Source organism: Manis javanica, chromosome 14 (genome assembly GCF_040802235.1).
Source record: "Manis javanica isolate MJ-LG chromosome 14, MJ_LKY, whole genome shotgun sequence".
NCBI classification, from domain to species: domain Eukaryota; kingdom Metazoa; phylum Chordata; class Mammalia; order Pholidota; family Manidae; genus Manis; species Manis javanica.
In genome coordinates this window covers 86,077,174-86,094,103 of record NC_133169.1, presented here as the reverse complement: position 1 = coordinate 86,094,103, position 16,930 = coordinate 86,077,174, and the positions used below count along the sequence as shown (strand labels likewise).

Sequence of the window (16,930 nt, the reverse complement as noted above, 5' to 3'; positions counted from 1 at the left end):
TCCAAGTTGCCCCATCTTGGGTTGAGTATTTGCCACGGTACAATATGGTGTAATAGTTAAGGAGGCCTCCAAGGCCAGGGCTGTTTACTGGTATTATTCTTTTGTGTCACAGAAGACCTATTGAGTATCTATGTGCCAGGCATTGGGGTTACAGTAGTAAAACAAAACAGATAAGAAGCCCGCCCTTTGGAGGCTGGCAGGCAGAAAAACAGGTAAATAAACATGCAAGTAAGTAATTGTAGATTGTAATAAATACTAGGGAAGAAACAAGGTTATAAGTCCCTGGGGGAGGCCACTTTAGACAGGATGGTTTGGGAAGTCCTCATCAAGATACTTAAACAGAGTTCTGAAGAATGAGGGTATTTAGCCGAGCAAAGAGTTTTATGGGTGTAAGGGTAGAGCATTCCTAGCAGAGGGAACAAGAAGTGTCCCTGGCTTATTTAAGGAAAAGGCTTTGTCAGGTTCAAGAAACCGGAAAATGATCAGGGTAACTCGAGAGTTGAAGAAGGAAGGAGACTAATAGGAGATGAGATTAAAGAGGTCAAGGGGGCAAATCATGTGGGATTTTGAGGCACATGTTGAGTGTTCTTCATTTCACTAGAATTGTAATAGCCGTTGGAGGCTTTTGGGTGGGGGAGTGATTTAATGGAGTTTAGTGACTCACCCTAGTTGCTATATGCATGGAGGATAGGCTGAAGGGAGACCAAAGGAGAAGCCCAGATAATTAGGATGTCATTTCAGTAGATCAGACAATACATAATGGTGGCTTAGTCTGGGGTGTCATAATGAATGAAGAGTAGACGAATTTGGAGGTAGCACCATCAGGACTTGCTTTTGATTTAGATGTAGGGGTTGAAGGAAAATGTGGAGAGGGATTCAGGATAAAGCCTCATTTTAGGATTTGCACAACTAGGTGCTTGGAGGTACCGTTTATTGAAACAGAAAAGATTGGGAGGGGCACAGATTTATGGGGAGAACCATCAAGTCCTGTGGTTTGGATATAATAAGCTTGAGGTGATTGTTAAACATCCGAGATCCAAGATATGTCAGCTAAGTGTACAAGAGTCTGGTTGGTATTCAGGGGAGAGGTTTGGGTCAAAGATGTAAATTTGGGCACCATTACCTGATAAATATTTTAAAGAAGAGCAATAGGGGAGAATGTAAAGATGGGAAAGAGAAGATCTCTCAGATTGAACTCCGAGGCATTCTGTTTTATAGGGTTTCGGTAAGAGATGAGGAACCAGCAAAAGAATCAGAGTAGTGTGGAAGGGGAAGAACCAGGAGAGTGTTTCAAGGGTGGAGGGATGGACTGTGTTACTGCCCTGAGTGGCTGAGGAACATGACATCACTGAATAGCCCATTGCATCTGGCCATCACTTACTGGTAATTTTGATGAGCAGTTTTAACAAAGTTGTGGGAACAGAATCCAGATTATTGCTACTGACAATGTGAATAGCAGTCAAGAAGGTAAGGACAGCAAGTGAAAACCGTGTGTTCATAAAGTTTTACTCTGAACAGGAGCAGGGAAATGGCACGATAATTAGAGGCGGGTCAAAGGAGTGTTGGTGTGCTGATAGGAATAATCCAGTCAAAGGGAGAAATTGATGATGCAGGCAGGAAGGAATGGGATAATTATGGGAGTTAAAGCTTTTGGGAAAACGCAAGTGAGATCTGGAGCATAAGTTTAATAGGAACAGGAACACTGTCATCCATTACAATAAAAGGGAAAGCAGATTTAGGTGCAGGTTGGTGTGTAGAGCTAATGGTGGGAATATGAGGGAGTTCTCGATGAGAACGTCTCTTTTCTCAGTGATTAAGTGAGAATACTCTTTGAGGATGATTTTGTGTGTATGCACACATGTGTGTGTACTCGCGATTGAGAGTAGGTGATGATGGGTGGCCTGGGAGAGTGAGACATAAGGCAGTAAACAGAGATATGAGGCATGATGGAATCAGTCCTGACCAAGTCTTAGAGGAGGGAGGAGATACTCTGTTCAACCTTAATCCCTAAATACTTAGCTTCCCTCTTAGGGGTAAGGGGCAGAGCAGTAGCGCCTCAGGAAGCTGGCAGGAAGTGATGCTCTGCCAGGAGAGGCTTCTCTCTAACTTGCAGGATTGTGGTGATGATTTGAATGAAGTATCACTTCTAAAAGATTAACACAGTGCCTGACACATGGTTAAATGCTCAATAAATGGGAGTGGTTAGCTATTATTTGGCTTAGGAGGACTGAGGTTTAGAGAATGCAACAGTTTCCCTCAGCGCCATAAGGGGTCTCTAGAAAGAACAAAGACTGAATGAGCAAAGCCCTGAGAGCAGTGTACCTCTTGTGAGACCTGAGGCCTGCTAGGGTCTTAGACTCTGAGAGTGATGTGCTCATCTCCCCTGGTAGCCCCTTCCTCCCTTACCTCTGACCTATCTCCTGGGTTATCCTTAAGCCCCACCCCGCTCCTGCACCCACCCACCCACGCATCTGGGCAGTCCTGTCAAGCAGCCCGCTTCCATACATCTCTTTGTCCTTATCACTCTTGTTCTTCTGAACTGAACTGAACTGAAGTGAGTGCTAGTGGCAAACCTGTCCTCCACTCTACAAATGCCTTCTTTCCAGTTAAGATAAATGGTTGTTGCTTAGATCAGCTGCAGGGGTCTTTGTGAAGATACCACTCTAGTCTTTGCCAGGTTCCCAAGATTGCATCCACATTGGTTTCTTTCCTCCCTTTTCCTTGGAGGCTGGCTAGGGAAGACTGTTGGCCTTGATTCTAATCCTTAATGATCTCAAACTCATTCCTTTGTTGGGTTCACAAATACCTCCTGCATCTACGCTGTGCCCAGGGGTTGGTCTTAAAGGTGTGAATTTATCTAACCTATTTTTGTGAAGACAGGCTGCTTTGTCAGATCAGGTCAGGCACATGCTTGGGGGATCTCTGTCTGTTTCTTCCCTAGAAGAATATAAACAGGGTGCGTGCCATTCCCTCTGTCTGTGCCACTCCCCTCCAGGAGCTCCTGGGCTGGCACGTGCAGACAGAGCTGCCTTGCATAGACATTCCAGACTTGTTTCTGCCCAGGTAGTTGGTTGGCTGGGAGCTTTCTGTCCATGGTGGGCCTCTGGCTGCCCCATCTCTTTTTCTCTGAAATGACCTAATCTTCAGCTGTGCCTTTCCTCCCCTAGCTTCAAGGTAAGATCGTCCTGCTGGACTTCTCACTGCCTGGTGGCAAAGGCAGGATAGTGTGCCCTGATAGAGCTGGCCTGCCTTAGTTCGCCTTGGAGTGCCAGCCACTCAGGGTGTTTTTCTTTCTTGGGAAAATGAGCCTCCCTCCTGACTCTCAACTTCTCTTTGGACAGGCTGGACATCAACACCAATACCTACACGTCTCAGGATCTCAAGGGTGCGCTGGCGAAGCTCAAGGAGGGGGCAGGGACGGGGCATGCGGAGGAAGACAAGGTATGTGATGTCCTTCCCAGACAGTATGTACTAGTCTGCAGGATGGCTTTGAAGGGTGTCACTTTTTCCTTAAGCTTTTGCAGTAAACATAGGGTAATAATAACAATAATCTTGTAAAGAAATTTAAAGAGCAATGAATGCCAAGTAATTAACCCTTTGTAGACTATTAAAAACACACACACACAAGATGCTGAGAGCATTTCTCTCATCTTTATGTTAGGATCCAACTTCCCATTAAATGTTTGCGGAAACTGAGGCGCAAGGCACAAATGGCCGTACTCTCAATTATTAACCGTGAGAAGAATAGAGATTAAAACCCAGATCTCCTCACTTACAGTTGGATTAGACACAAGCTTAAAGGAGGAGCTGGGCAGGGAAGGAAGAAGCCTGGGTCCTTATCCTTTGAACATGTAGCAAATATATTCCCTTTTCTGGGCCTCAGCTTCCTTAAATGTACAACATGGGGCTGGGACAAAAGGACGGCTGAGGTTTCTTCCAGCTCTAAATTTGTCTACGTGCTACAGGAATGAGAAGGAGAAAGATTCAGAATCACAGCCCCTTAACTATGCTTCTGATGTCTGGGAGGGCTCGGAGGTACAGACCTATACTAGAAAGAAATCTTTTGCTTAGATGGATCATGAGCTCATGTGATAGTCAGAGATGTTAGAAATCATTTTTACTTTTCCAGTTGAGTCCTGTTCTTGAAAGAACTTCCTTTGATGGCCACCTTGGACACCTTTCTAAGCTCTCCCGCCTTCCTTTCCTCCTCACAGTCCCCTCTGCTTTGTCTGCCTTTCTCCCCTCATCCCAGAATTCTGGCCATGTTTTGGAAGGATAGCATCAGGTTCTAGACAGTTGGTATGTTAGTGGAAGAAGCCTTAGGTCCCTCATGTCCTTGTCAGCTAATTGTTTCTGAGACAAATAAATCTTTTTTTTCCTTCTTTTTTTGGTGTGGGGTAGGACCTAATTAGGATGTGTTAATATGCAGGCCAAGTATCCATGTCTTTAGGCATTTCACCAGTCATGTCTCCCAGCATGGAGAGTATATGTGGTGTGAGAGGTGAGTAGCAGGAAAGCAATAGCGGATGAAGGAAGGTGATGCATAAAATTCCATTCCACCACAGGTATGTTGACTGAGAAGGGTGAGGAAAAGCAAACCCCCTACCTGGTAAGGTGAGGCTGGCAGAGGAGAGCAGTGTGTGCCTGGTGCTTGGTGCTCCTGTGGCCAGGGGTTCGGCTCATTCCTACTCATTATCCCCTCTACAGGTGGGCTGCGGGTGGGCTGACGGGAACATAGAAGTCAGTCCTTATTCCATGTCTTCTCTGTGTACAGAAGACTATACCCCTCCCGTTGACTCTTCTCTGTTCTCTTTAATGACATTCTTCGCCCATATTTCAGTTCATGTAGAAAAGCATGAATGTTATGAAAATATTTTTTAAATGTGAATGTAAGGGATTATTTAAGTTTCCAGTTAACTTTTTTTTTGCAATAAAAAATAATCCTCTTCCCTTGCAAGGGGAAATTCCAGTCCAGTACCCACATGCAGAATCCTTGTACCACTTCTGAGTCAGCTGCCACTTCTGAAATATGTCTGCCACACTCTTTACTTCTGTGGAGCTTAGGATATTAGCTCCTTCATTGAGATGCTGGGTCCTGGGGTCTTTCTCCCACTTTCCTTTGGACCTGACTTGGACTGGCTCAGCTCACTCCCAAGGCACTGGGACTACAAATAAATTGACTAGAATTAGGTTGGGCGGTTCTTACATGTCTAAAGCTCCTGGCTTCAGGTGCCATCATACTTTTTGTTTATCAATCTTTAAACCCAGATTGTTTGGTGGCTTGTAAATACAGGATAGTGCTTTTGCTATTTATAAAGACAAGCTGTGCTGTCAGATAATGTATCATATCCAGTTAGTCAAGTGAATGCTTTTTTGGACTTGCTTTTTTTGGAGGGAAGGTCATCAATTCCGTTGTGTCCATTGGTATCTTAGATTTAAGTGAATCAGTCCTTTCCAGTGTCCCTTGCTTTGTGTAAAAGCTTTGTTTCATCCAACAGACTTGGACGGTTATTGTTGAATCTTATCCCTTTTTCCCTCTATTACCATACAAATTACTTGATACTTCATTTTACCATGTCAGCTGTTGTTCACTTTATGAAGTGCTCTGTTTTAAAAAATGGCCTTCTTCAAGTTTTGATTCTGGACATGAAGAATTCGATTCATTTCTCCCAATTCACCTGATAACAGCTAAAGACTCTGGAAATAATCCTGAAAGCAAATAAAAGAAGACTCTGAAAGGTGGCAAGAAGAAGGCAGACTGCCTAGAGACCTTGGGATTTTGAGGAATGATGTGGCAGTGAATTCCTTGGGCTTTCATTTTGCCCTCTAGTACTGAAGGCACTCCTAGAGTACTGAAGAAGCCCACCTCCTGGAAATGTCAACAGGTACAGATAGAAAAAAGCCCTTAAAAAGGCCTGCTCTTTCTAGGAAGAAGACCAGAAAAAGGGCAGCCTAATAAGACAAAAACCTTTTTGACAATATCTGTCCTACTTAAGCCGAAGATCATGGAAATCTTCCCTCCCCACCCTTAGTGCCAGTGGAAAGTTCAGTGGGGAACCTGTATTTCCACCTCCCGGTTGATGGTAACAAGCTGCACTCTCATTCCTTCACCAGAGTGGTACCAGCAGAAACAGAGTAGGGAACCTGAAATTGCACCCCCTTCGGGTGGTGATGAGATGGTGTGAGGTCATGCTCTGCTAGGTCCACCAAAATGGTGTCAGTGAGAGTTGAGCAGAGTCTGAATTTCTACCCTCTGCCCAGTGGTAGGAGACTATCTATTTCCCCTGCTGCTGTGGTACCAACAGAGACCAAGTGTGGAGCTTAGTTTTCTACCCTCCACATGGGGGTAGCAGGTTGCTTCTCCTGTTAGAGTGGTGTCAACAGAGGCCAGGAAGGGAACCTGAACATCTGCCCCCTGCCTGGCATCAACAAGGTGGTTTTTCACTTCTTCTAGCTGAGGTGCTGCTAATTGGGGGGTGAATGGAGAGTCTGTACTTTCAACCTCTACCTGATGGAATGAGGCAGTTGTAAGGGAGCATTCTGCTCCCCACTCAGAGGTAGTGTCTGGATGGGGGGTGGGGGCGGGTAAGTGAGGAGCCTGAACTTCCACCTTGAGACTGGCAGGAATGAGACGGTGCTTCAGTTCCCTCACCAGGGTGATGTCAGTAGGGGCCAAGGAAGGACTTGCATTTCCAGTGCTCAGTGTATAGTGGTGGCAGGTGATGCTCTTCCTCCTCCCAGCTAGAGAGAGGGTGGGATTTGGGGGAGAAGGGAACTAGAGAAAGGGATTTTGCAAATGAAGTCCTGGGCATACTTCCTAGTGATCCACATGAGAAACTGACCAGAATTAACTCAGCAAAGTTTGAGAACTGAATTGTAGGGTTGAATACCATCCAGGTTTTTTGATTAGTGTGAGTAGCATACAAAGGAAGCAGACCAAACAACACTGCCGAGGCTCTGGAAACTAAGTTGCTTGGAGTCACAGCCACATGAGAAGGCCAGCCAGCGTGTTAACCTAAACAGTGTGATTGCCTATTGAAAAGGAAGATTTGATAGGATTCAGAGCCATAACTTAATACCCAAAATGTCTAGGATACAATAAAAAAAATCACTTATCATATCAAGAACCAGGAAAATAAAAATTTGGAATAGGAAAGATGCTTAACAGATGCCAGCAAGGAGATGACTCACTGTGAGAGCTGAGAATAGTGAGAAGCTGTAATTACCTGGCAAGGGTTTTAAAGCACCTATCATAAAAATGCTTCAGTAAGCAACTATGAACACTCTTGAAACAAATGATGAACTCAGCAAAGAAATAAAAGATACAAAAAAATGGAAATTTAGAACTGAAAATTACAACTAAAATTTTAAAGCAATCATTGGATGGGCTTACTAGCAAAATAGAGATGAGAGAGAAGTGAATCAATGAACTTGAAGACAGATAATAATTACTTAAATAACAGAAAATTATTTAAAAAGTGAACAGAGACTTAAGGACCTGTGAGACTATAAAAATGATCTAACATTTATGTCATCAGTGTCTCAGAAGGAAATGAGAAAGAATATGGGACTGAGAAAATATCAAATGAAAATGGAAAAATTCCCAAATATGGTCAAAGGCATAAACCCACAGATTCATGAAGCCAAGTGAATTCTGAGTAATGTAAACCCAAAGAAATCAACACCATGAAACATCACAGTCAACCTTCTGAAAACTAAAGACATAAGAAAATCTTGAAAGCGCTAGACAGAAACAAACATTATCTTTAGGGAACAATGATTGAATGACAGCAGATTTTTCATTTAAAACCACAGAGGTCAGAAGCATGTGGCAAAACTTTCTTCAAGTACTGAAAAAAACTGTCCACTCAGAATTCTATAGCCAATGAACATATCCTTTAGCAGTGAAAGGGAGATCAAGACATTCTCACACAAAAGAAAATAAAAAGAACTTGTCACCAGCAGACCTACTTAAAAGAATGACTAAAGAATATTCTCCAAATAGAAAATAATAGCAGAAAGAAACTTGGAACATGAGGAAGAAAGAGCAATGAAATAAATAAAAATCAGGGAAAATATAATAGATTATTTCCTATTGAGTTTTTAAAATTATGTTTGACAGTTGAAGCAAAAATGATGATACATGTAACTTAATATATGTTCAATATGGATTTCACTGACAGAGTTACCACTTTTTGTTTCTTTGCTGCATTTTCATCTTTTTTGGCCAATTCTCTCTTTTGGTTATTCATTTTCATGAAATGTTATATAGGTTTATCATTGGGGCCATACAACTACACACTTGACATCTGTGTATGAACAAAATAACAGGTGACCAGTGACTGACAGACTTTCAAAGAAGTGATGTTGTCAGCCACCGATCATGATGGACATTTATGTTATATGTAATGATTTATGGACTGAAGAGCTAGCATCCAAGTTGGCACTTTGTGCAATTACAGTTAACATACTATGGTATTTGAAATTTGAGTTCATATTGGGGGACTGGCATTACTAAAACTATGGTATTTGGAATTGGTGCATACCAGATCTGTGCAAAGTAAGGACTGTCTTTATCTGATGACTTGTATTTAGAATATATAAAAGACTCTCAAAACTGACAACCTATTTAGAAAATGGGCAGAGGACATGAACATTTCACCAGAAGATATGTGGATGGTAAATAAACACATGAAAAGATGTCTAATGTCATTAAGCACTAGAGAAATGCAAATTAAATCTACACTGCAGAAGCCAGAGCCATCACTATTTATCTATTAGAACACCTAAAATAAATACTAATATTTACTAAATATACTAAATATTAGATAATACTAAATATTAGAGTGAAGAGAAAATGGATCTTTTATACATTATTGGTGGGAATGTAAAATGGTACAGCAGCTCTGGAAAATAGTCTGGCAGTTTCTTATAAAGCAAACATACGCTTATCATATGACTCAGCAGTTACTCTTGGGCATTTATCCCAGAAAAAAAAGAACTTCAGTTTATACAAAAACCTTTATACAAATGTTCATGCAGTTTTATTCATAATGGCGAAAAAACGGAAACAAGTGTTCTTCAACAGGTGAGTGGTTAAACAGACTGTGCATCTATACAGTGGAATATTACTCAGCCTTAAAAAGAAATGAACTGTTGCTATGTGCAATAATAACTTGAATAGATCTCAGATGCATTACATTAAATTTAAAAAAGCCAATCTTAAAAGGTTACAGACTGTGTGATTCCATCTGTATTACATTCTCCAAATGCCAAAATTATAGAGATAGAGAACAGATTATGGTTGTCAGAGCATAGGGTCCGGAGCAAGAGGGTGGACAGATGAGGAGCAATTACAGAGGGGTAGCAGTTATGGTGGTGATGGAGCAATGCCAGAGCTTGATTGCTCTGGTAGGTACATGAATCTATATACTGAGTAAAGTTTTATAGAATAATATGCATACATGTGAATATATACTAGTCTAATCAATAGTACTGTACCTATGTCATTTTCTTGGCTTTGATATTGTACCATTGTTATATAGGATGTTACATTGGGGGAAGCTGAATGAAGGGTACAGGGCACTCTGTATCATTTTTGTAACTTCCTGTGAGTTTATAATTATTGCAAAGTAAAAGGTTGGGGGAAAAAGTCTTCCTGAGGGCCAGGCACACACCATTTTTGTGAGGCAGAGATGACTAGTTTCTTGTTCTGCTTGCTTGCCTGCCATCTCACAGCTCTGGGAAGTGACTCAGCTTTCCCAGACCTCTTTGGCCGCCGTCCAGAGCCCTCTAGCTGGGGGTAAGGAGAGCACTTCGCTGTTGTTTTAGCCCAAAGAAGCAGTATGTGGCCTCCCATAGATGTGATTGCACTGCTAGGAGCTTTCTTTTTTTTTTAAGAGAGGCTGATTCATTTCTTTGGATGGTGTTTCTATGGAGTGCTTGTAACTGGGGAGAAAACCCATAGGTAATAGATGAGCAATTTGGACCTGACAGCTGTTCATCATTATGCTTTTTAAAAACATTCATGCCTTTGATTTTTCTTGGAAGATAGAGACACAAACCACTGTAACCTTTCAGACTCTTTTTGTAGGCACTTTCCTCTAGAATTGGGAGGAAAACAGTGAGTGTCACATGTATAAAATATCTAATTAAAGTCTTTTATTCACCTCCAACGTAACTTCATTTTAAAGATCTTCATATGTGTGTGGGGTAAGGAGAGTTGAGAGAAAATTGAGACTTGAGAAAAGTACATACAGTAATTTAGCCACTGCAAACAGTTGAACAAATTGTACACCTGTAGTTAGATTGACAGTGATGACAGTGATTTAATTTTCATCAGCAAATTGCTCCCAGTCTGACAGCTCTTCACCTACAGTTTTCTACTTAGGGGTTTCCCTAAAATGTTGCTGGATTGGGCAGGACAAAGCCAAGATATTCTGTGATTGTAGAAGATAGAGAATCTGGGTGTGAATTATTCTACTTAGGCCTCACCTCCCCATGCGAGGTTAGGGATTGAAGGTGAGCTTGCATTGCATGACTTCAGTGATTGCAACAAGAAGACTTTGCCTTCTTCCTGAACACTGGAAGCCTGACTGGGTAAGTGAACTGTGGAAAGTCTTGAAAGTGTGTTTGGGACAGAGGACTATGAGTAGATTCTAGGAGCTCTCTTTTCTGGATATCTTAGAAGGAATCAGGATTTTTGATAGTATGGATTAAAGATTTGGGGCCCTTGAGCAGCAGTACTTTGAGGGTGGGTATCCCTTGTAGACTACAGACATCTTGGGGAGATGTCTCCAATCAGTTTAACTAATCATCTCTTTGCTGCTTTACGTAGGCAAGGCAGGCGGAGGTTAAACGACTTTTCCGCCCCATTGAGGAGCTGAAGAAGGACTTTGAGGAGCTGAATGTCGTCATTGAGACAGACATGCAGATCATGGTACGGCTGATCAACAAGTTCAATAGTTCCAGCTCCAGCCTGGAAGAAAAGATTGCTGCACTCTTTGATCTTGAATATTATGTTCATCAGGTATTGCATTTCCTTGTCTTTAAGTGTGACTTTTCAACTGCTAGCTCCAAAAATAAACCTTCCTGCCCTAAGCCCTATGAAAATAGACAGTATCTTTACCTCTCTCCCAGGGTGTACAGTATTTTTAATCCAGTCCACTAGCTATTGTAGTAAGATACATTCGTAGAAGCCAGAGCCAACCTCTTTTTCACCTGGAGTGTTACCTCCTTTTTTTCCCCAATACTGAGAATACAGGGGTAAAATAGACCTGGTCCCTGTTCCATGTAGCTTATAGTTTGGGAGAGAAAACAAATAATGAATAGTTGAACAATGAAGAAATCAACAATTTAATAATGAGATAATTTAGGATTGTGATAAGGGCTCCAGAGGGTAACAAAGGAGTATATAACGGGAACTTAGCCTAGCCAAGGGCATTGGGGAAGGCTTCTCTGAGGATGTGAAATTTAGGCTGAGCATTAAAGGGCTAAATGTGGTCCACTGCCTGCTTTTTAAAATAAAGTTATTGGAACACAGCCACACCTAATTCATTCATGTATTGTTTTATTGTTTTTGTCGATATTCATGCTACAATGGCAGAGTTAAGTAGTTGTGATAGAAGCCAAATGGCTCACAAAGCCAAAAGTATTTATTATCAGGCCCGTTGGAAAAAGTTTGCCAATCCTTGGATTAGAGCAGTCCAGGCAGAGGAAATAGCATGTGCAAAGATTCTGAGGCAGAGAGGAGCTTGGTGAGATTGAGAACGTGAAAAAGACTGGTGACTGGAGCTCAGTGATCAAGGGATGGGGTAGTGTAGATAAAGTGGAAAGGTTAGGGAGTCAGAGAGGTGAGGTAGGGAACATCATGCTCTTTATGTTTTATCCTTGATCCTAAGAACCACTGAAGAGTTTGAAGCAAGGAAATGACTGATCAGGCTTGTGCCATAATGATAATAGTATTTATCGATCATTATCATGTACTAGGCACATGTTCAAGTGATTTGTACACACTAACTCATTGACTTCTGCAGCTGCCTCAGGAATAGGCACTTTTACTAATCCCGTTTTATAAATGAGGCAAATAAGGCACAGGTTACCCTTGTGATTGCCCAAGGTCACCCTGTGTGGGAGTTCGTAGAGCTGGGATTTGCAACAAGGTCTGAGTGACCTTAAACACTGTACTCATAACTTTTTGGCCACTCTACCTCTCACAGGATACTGGTACTGTTTGAATGAATTTCAAAAGGGAATAGTTGGATCTAAGGAGAGGAAGCCAAGAGAGGCCCTTAATTTATTCAGTAAGTTAATTTATTGTGTGCCTGTTAAGTTCCAGCTGCTATTCCAGGCACTTAAGATACATTTATGAACAAGATTGAAAGCTTACCTTCTAGTAGAAGGAAATAGACATTGAACATAGCTAATAAGCAAGTTGTAAATGATATGTGTGAAAGTAATAAATACTGTGGAAAAATAAAAAGTAGAGCAGGATAGGATTCGGAGTGTTGGAAAGGAGCGTTCAGGCAGAAGACACAGCCACTACCAAAGCCCTGAGTGGGAGCGTGTCTAATGTGTTTGAAGAACTGCAAGGACCTCAGTGTGGCTTGAGCTGAGAGGAGAGAGGGAGAAGTAGACGAAGCTCAGAGAGGTAATGGGAGGAGGATCAAGGAGCACCTTGTAAGCCATGGAAAAGGATGACACTGGACATTATTAGAGGATGTTGAGCAGAAGAACATGATCTGCCTGGCTTTTAAAGGAACCTTCCACTTGCTATGTTGAGAATTAGACTGGAGGTTGAGGGGCTTGGGCAGAAGCAGGGAAACCAGGTAGGTCAGTAATCCAGACTAGGGATGATGGTGGCCCAGGAATCAAAGGCTTGTTTGAGATTCTTACCAAAACAGAGATCTTCAACATCCTCCCACACACGACAGCATCCTTGTTCTCTATAAACTAGGCTAACAGACATTCCTTTTTTCTTTAAGATTTTGCCAGCCTTTGTGGTGAAAGGGGATGGGTGTGTACTGTATCTGCAGGAATTATGGGGCAGCCTCTTCATCTTTTCTCTCTGCTCATAACTCTTTCTCAAGCCTCAAATAGAAGGTCTGTGATCTGCCTAGAGAAAAATGGACCTGGATTCTCTTTCCTCTTTCCAGGATAAAAAACAAAAAATCTAACAGCTTTTCCATTTTATAGATTTTTAAAGGATTAAGGATCCTAAGGGTTATTGGCCAACTCAGTCCTGCTCCGATATTGGCAGTGTTTATTGGATGGCTCTTTAGGTATTTGGTTTCTGCAGGCTCTTCCGTTACGTGCCATAGAAAAGGCCAAAATGGCTGGAAAGCGTATCATACCTAGAGGGGAATGAGTACACAGGAGGCTAGTAGGGCCCCAACACATTTTTTTTCCTGAAAGCCTGCCAGTCACCTGGCAGTGTCATCTCTAGGGTGGCATATCATTCTGCCTTCATGGCTCAGTGGGCGGGGTAAACAGTTTTTTGGACATCACCAAACTCAGCCTGAGGTCAGCCTAGGAACCAGTGCCCTGGTGGAGGCCAGACTTGCTCTATTGGCAGAAGAGCCATAAATGTTCTGGGTCACTGGCCTTTTCCTTAGAAATATAAGGTCCTTGGTCTGGGCTGGTGCATCAGGCTTTTGTGCAACACTGTTAAGTTGTGATTTCACCGGAGAATGAAAGACAACAGTTTGGCCTTGAGTTCCGGTTGCAGTGGGGAAGTGGGGTGATACAGAGCTAGCCTCGAGGAAGATAGGACTTTTCTTGCAGAAACTTCACCAGTCCACTCCTTTTCTAGATTAGAGGTTTTGAGGAGCCATAGGCTTCAAGGACCCAAACTGGATCTGCCTGAGGATTCCTCACAGCCATATCTGAATTATTAAACAGATTTTTGAAAAGTAAAACCATGTGTGTGGAAAACAGTTTATGAGTAATTTATGAGGAGAGGCCTGTGTCTGTCCCGTCCACCTTGGGGCCGGGTGTTTGCCCTCCCTCCCAAGACTCCTCAGTCAGTCACCATCCTTTCCCCCTTGCTGTGTGTCCTGTCCTCTCCTTGTCTGGCGGTGCTCTGGTTCTCTTTCCTTCCTATTACCCCTTCCCTTATACCCTCCCTCCCTCTACCTTGAATTCCCCTCTGCCTGTCCCACCCTATCCTGAAAGCAACCTGGGAATGGTCCTTCCCCTGACCCAGATGGGGAGAGGCAGACCTGGGCCCTGGTCATACCTTCTCCTGTGTGATGCCAGGCACGCCCCAGATTATGAAGCTTGATTTTCTGGGTGTGTGGTGGGCAGGATGACTTTCTTCTTTCTCAACTCTGGTGAAATAATAAATGAGAAAACATCTTGAAAAGTCTGAAGTGCCTATATAAATGTCAGCATTTATAACAACCTGAATTATCTTTGTAGTAAAAACAGATGAACTGAATCTAGAGTAGAGCCTCTGTGATTCCAGGCTGTCTGGCTTTGGGGCTCCGAAAGTGGCAACTGCTCTACTTGGGACGCATACCAGCTTTGGTAAATAACCATGGCAGACATGCAGTGAGAGGACTCTGAGCCATGGTTTTGTATCCAGAAAACCTGGAGGGAAGAGAATCAAAGAAGCAGCAGTGAATTCTTAGATTGTAAAATCAGAGTATATGAATAAGGAAGGCTCAGTGGGTATTATCTGTGCTTTTGTCAGCAAAGCACCCAGCTCCGAGTTTCCTTAGTTAGCTGAGCTCTAGTCCAATCATCATTCCTCTTCACAGGGACAGACTAGGGCAGGAAAATCCCAGTCCTGGCTTGGGACCCTGTGGCAGAGCAGACTCCATGCTTACTCACAACCCTGGCTTGGTCATCTGCTCAGGTCTGTGATACCAGAGACCCATCTATTTTGTTGGCACAAATATGCCAGATGGCCTTTTTTGCTCACAGTGGAGTTTATTTCAGTAACGTTTCTTTCTAATGAAATTCATCCATTGGTATGCACTCTTATATCTATTTCTACATTATTTATTATAGCCAAGATATGGAAGCAACCAAAGTGTCCATCAATAGAGGAATAGATAAAGAAGATGTAGTACATAAGTACAATGGAATATTATCCAGCCATAAAAAAGGAGATCCTGCTATTTGCAACAACGTAGATGGACCTAGAGTGTATTATGCTAAGTGAAATAAGCCAGGGAAAGACAAAGACAATATGATTTCACTTACATGTGGAATCTAAAAACAAAACAAAACAAAACAGCAGTAGTCTCAAAGACACTGAGAAGTGACTGGTGGTTGCCATGGGGGAGGGGTTGGGGTTAGTGAGTAAAATAAGTGAAGGGAATAAAGACACAAAAATCTGAATTAGTTACAGGGATGGAAATACAACATAGAGAATATAGTCAATAGTTCTGTAACATCTTTCTACACTAGTTGGGGTGAGCATTTAGTAATGTAGATAATTGTCAAATAGCTGTGTTGTATACTTGAAACCAATGTAATATTGTATGTCAACTACTTTAGTAAAAAAAAAAAATTCATTCATTGGTTTAACAATTATTGAGCTCCTGACTATGTGCTCAGCACTGTTATAGTCACTGGACCTGCAGTAGCAGACAGACAAACCCCCTGCTCTTGTGGAGACTTTCAGTATGCGTAAGAGTGATCTAAGTGGTGAAAACAGACTAAGGCCCACCCAAAAACACAGGCGGCGTCAGGTACAGCCCTTCCAAGTTGATTTCTCTGTTAGAGCCCTCTTCCAGTTTGGAAGGACACTGTCAGATAGGAAAAGGCTCTACGGCATCTCGAGGAAAACGGTGTGTAGCATTAACATTACTGAAGCTGTAGCCTCCCGAGTTTTCCTGATGTTTTGTAGAATGGGATCAACCTGTGGGCAAGAAGCAGCCTTTGTTCCCACAAAGATGTTTTCAAGGGAGACTGTAGCAACCGCATGGGGAAAGCAGGGTCCAGTGACCTCTCTGAGGAAGTTGAGTCTTGTTCCAGGATGCTGATGAAGCTTATAGAATGAGAGCTCCTAGAGAACAAAGGACAGAGAAAGTCTAGAAAAGAAGACATGGGGCTTGGGACCTTAAATGGTACCCTAGACCAGTGCTGTCTAATGTAACTTTATGTGATGATGGAAATGTTCTGTATTGTCCAATAATGGCCACTTGCCAGTAGCCCAGGCCTAGACTAAAGCCTTTGAAAGAGAGACCTTTTTTTTGTATAGATTTTATTATGTCCTCAGATTCAGTCAACCTTAGACTGTATGAAGTGAGGAAGAGGGAAGAGGAGGGTACCATTATTTTTCCTCTCCTAGCTCTCTTCCAGTTTCCCCTCTTCTTGCAACAGGGTTCTTATTATAATCACTGACTTCTAATTAAAAATCAGCTTTTTTTTTTTTAAGTGTCTGTTGCTTCTACTGCCCCATTGGAGCTGGACATCAAAAGGAAACATGGCATCACTTAGTAGTGCTGATGATACAGATCTTCGTGTTAACAGCTTGTCTGTTAGGAGTAAGCTTTGTGACTCATTGTGGTATGAGTATTTTCCAGGACATGTTTGGCATAAGCAATAGCTAGGTGCCATTTCTGCCAGTTCCCACGCAGGTGCACATAAATCACGTTAGATGAATTAGGAGTTTTCAAATTTAAGACTATTTAAAAATTTAATTTGTTTTCACAAATACTTCCCTAGTTAGAAGGGCCACCATTGCTTTATACTTGATTTTTTCATTTGTTTTTGAATAGTCTCTAAAAGAAAGGCTATAAGAAGAGCTCTTCCATCTTGATGGCTGCACTGTACTAAGCAGTGCGTTTGTTGCAGATGGATAATGCACAGGACCTGCTTTCCTTCGGTGGCCTTCAAGTGGTGATCAATGGGCTGAACAGCACAGAGGCCCTGGTGAAGGAGTATGCTGCGTTTGTGCTGGGCGCTGCCTTTTCCAGGT

At 42.4% G+C, this 16,930-nt stretch overlaps 1 protein-coding gene across 4 annotated transcripts in view; it reads left to right on the top strand.

Moving 5' to 3' along the window:
* SIL1 (SIL1 nucleotide exchange factor) overlaps positions 1 to 16,930 on the top strand; it is a 222,467-nt gene that overhangs the window by 140,776 nt on the left and 64,761 nt on the right. For all 4 annotated transcript variants that reach the window (XM_017673104.3, XM_073221753.1, XM_073221752.1 and 1 more), the window contains 3 exons: positions 3,342 to 3,441; positions 10,838 to 11,029; positions 16,807 to 16,928. In XM_017673104.3, coding sequence (XP_017528593.3) covers positions 3,342 to 3,441; positions 10,838 to 11,029; positions 16,807 to 16,928 — 414 coding nt within the window. The remainder of the gene's footprint in view (positions 1 to 3,341; positions 3,442 to 10,837; positions 11,030 to 16,806; positions 16,929 to 16,930) is intronic.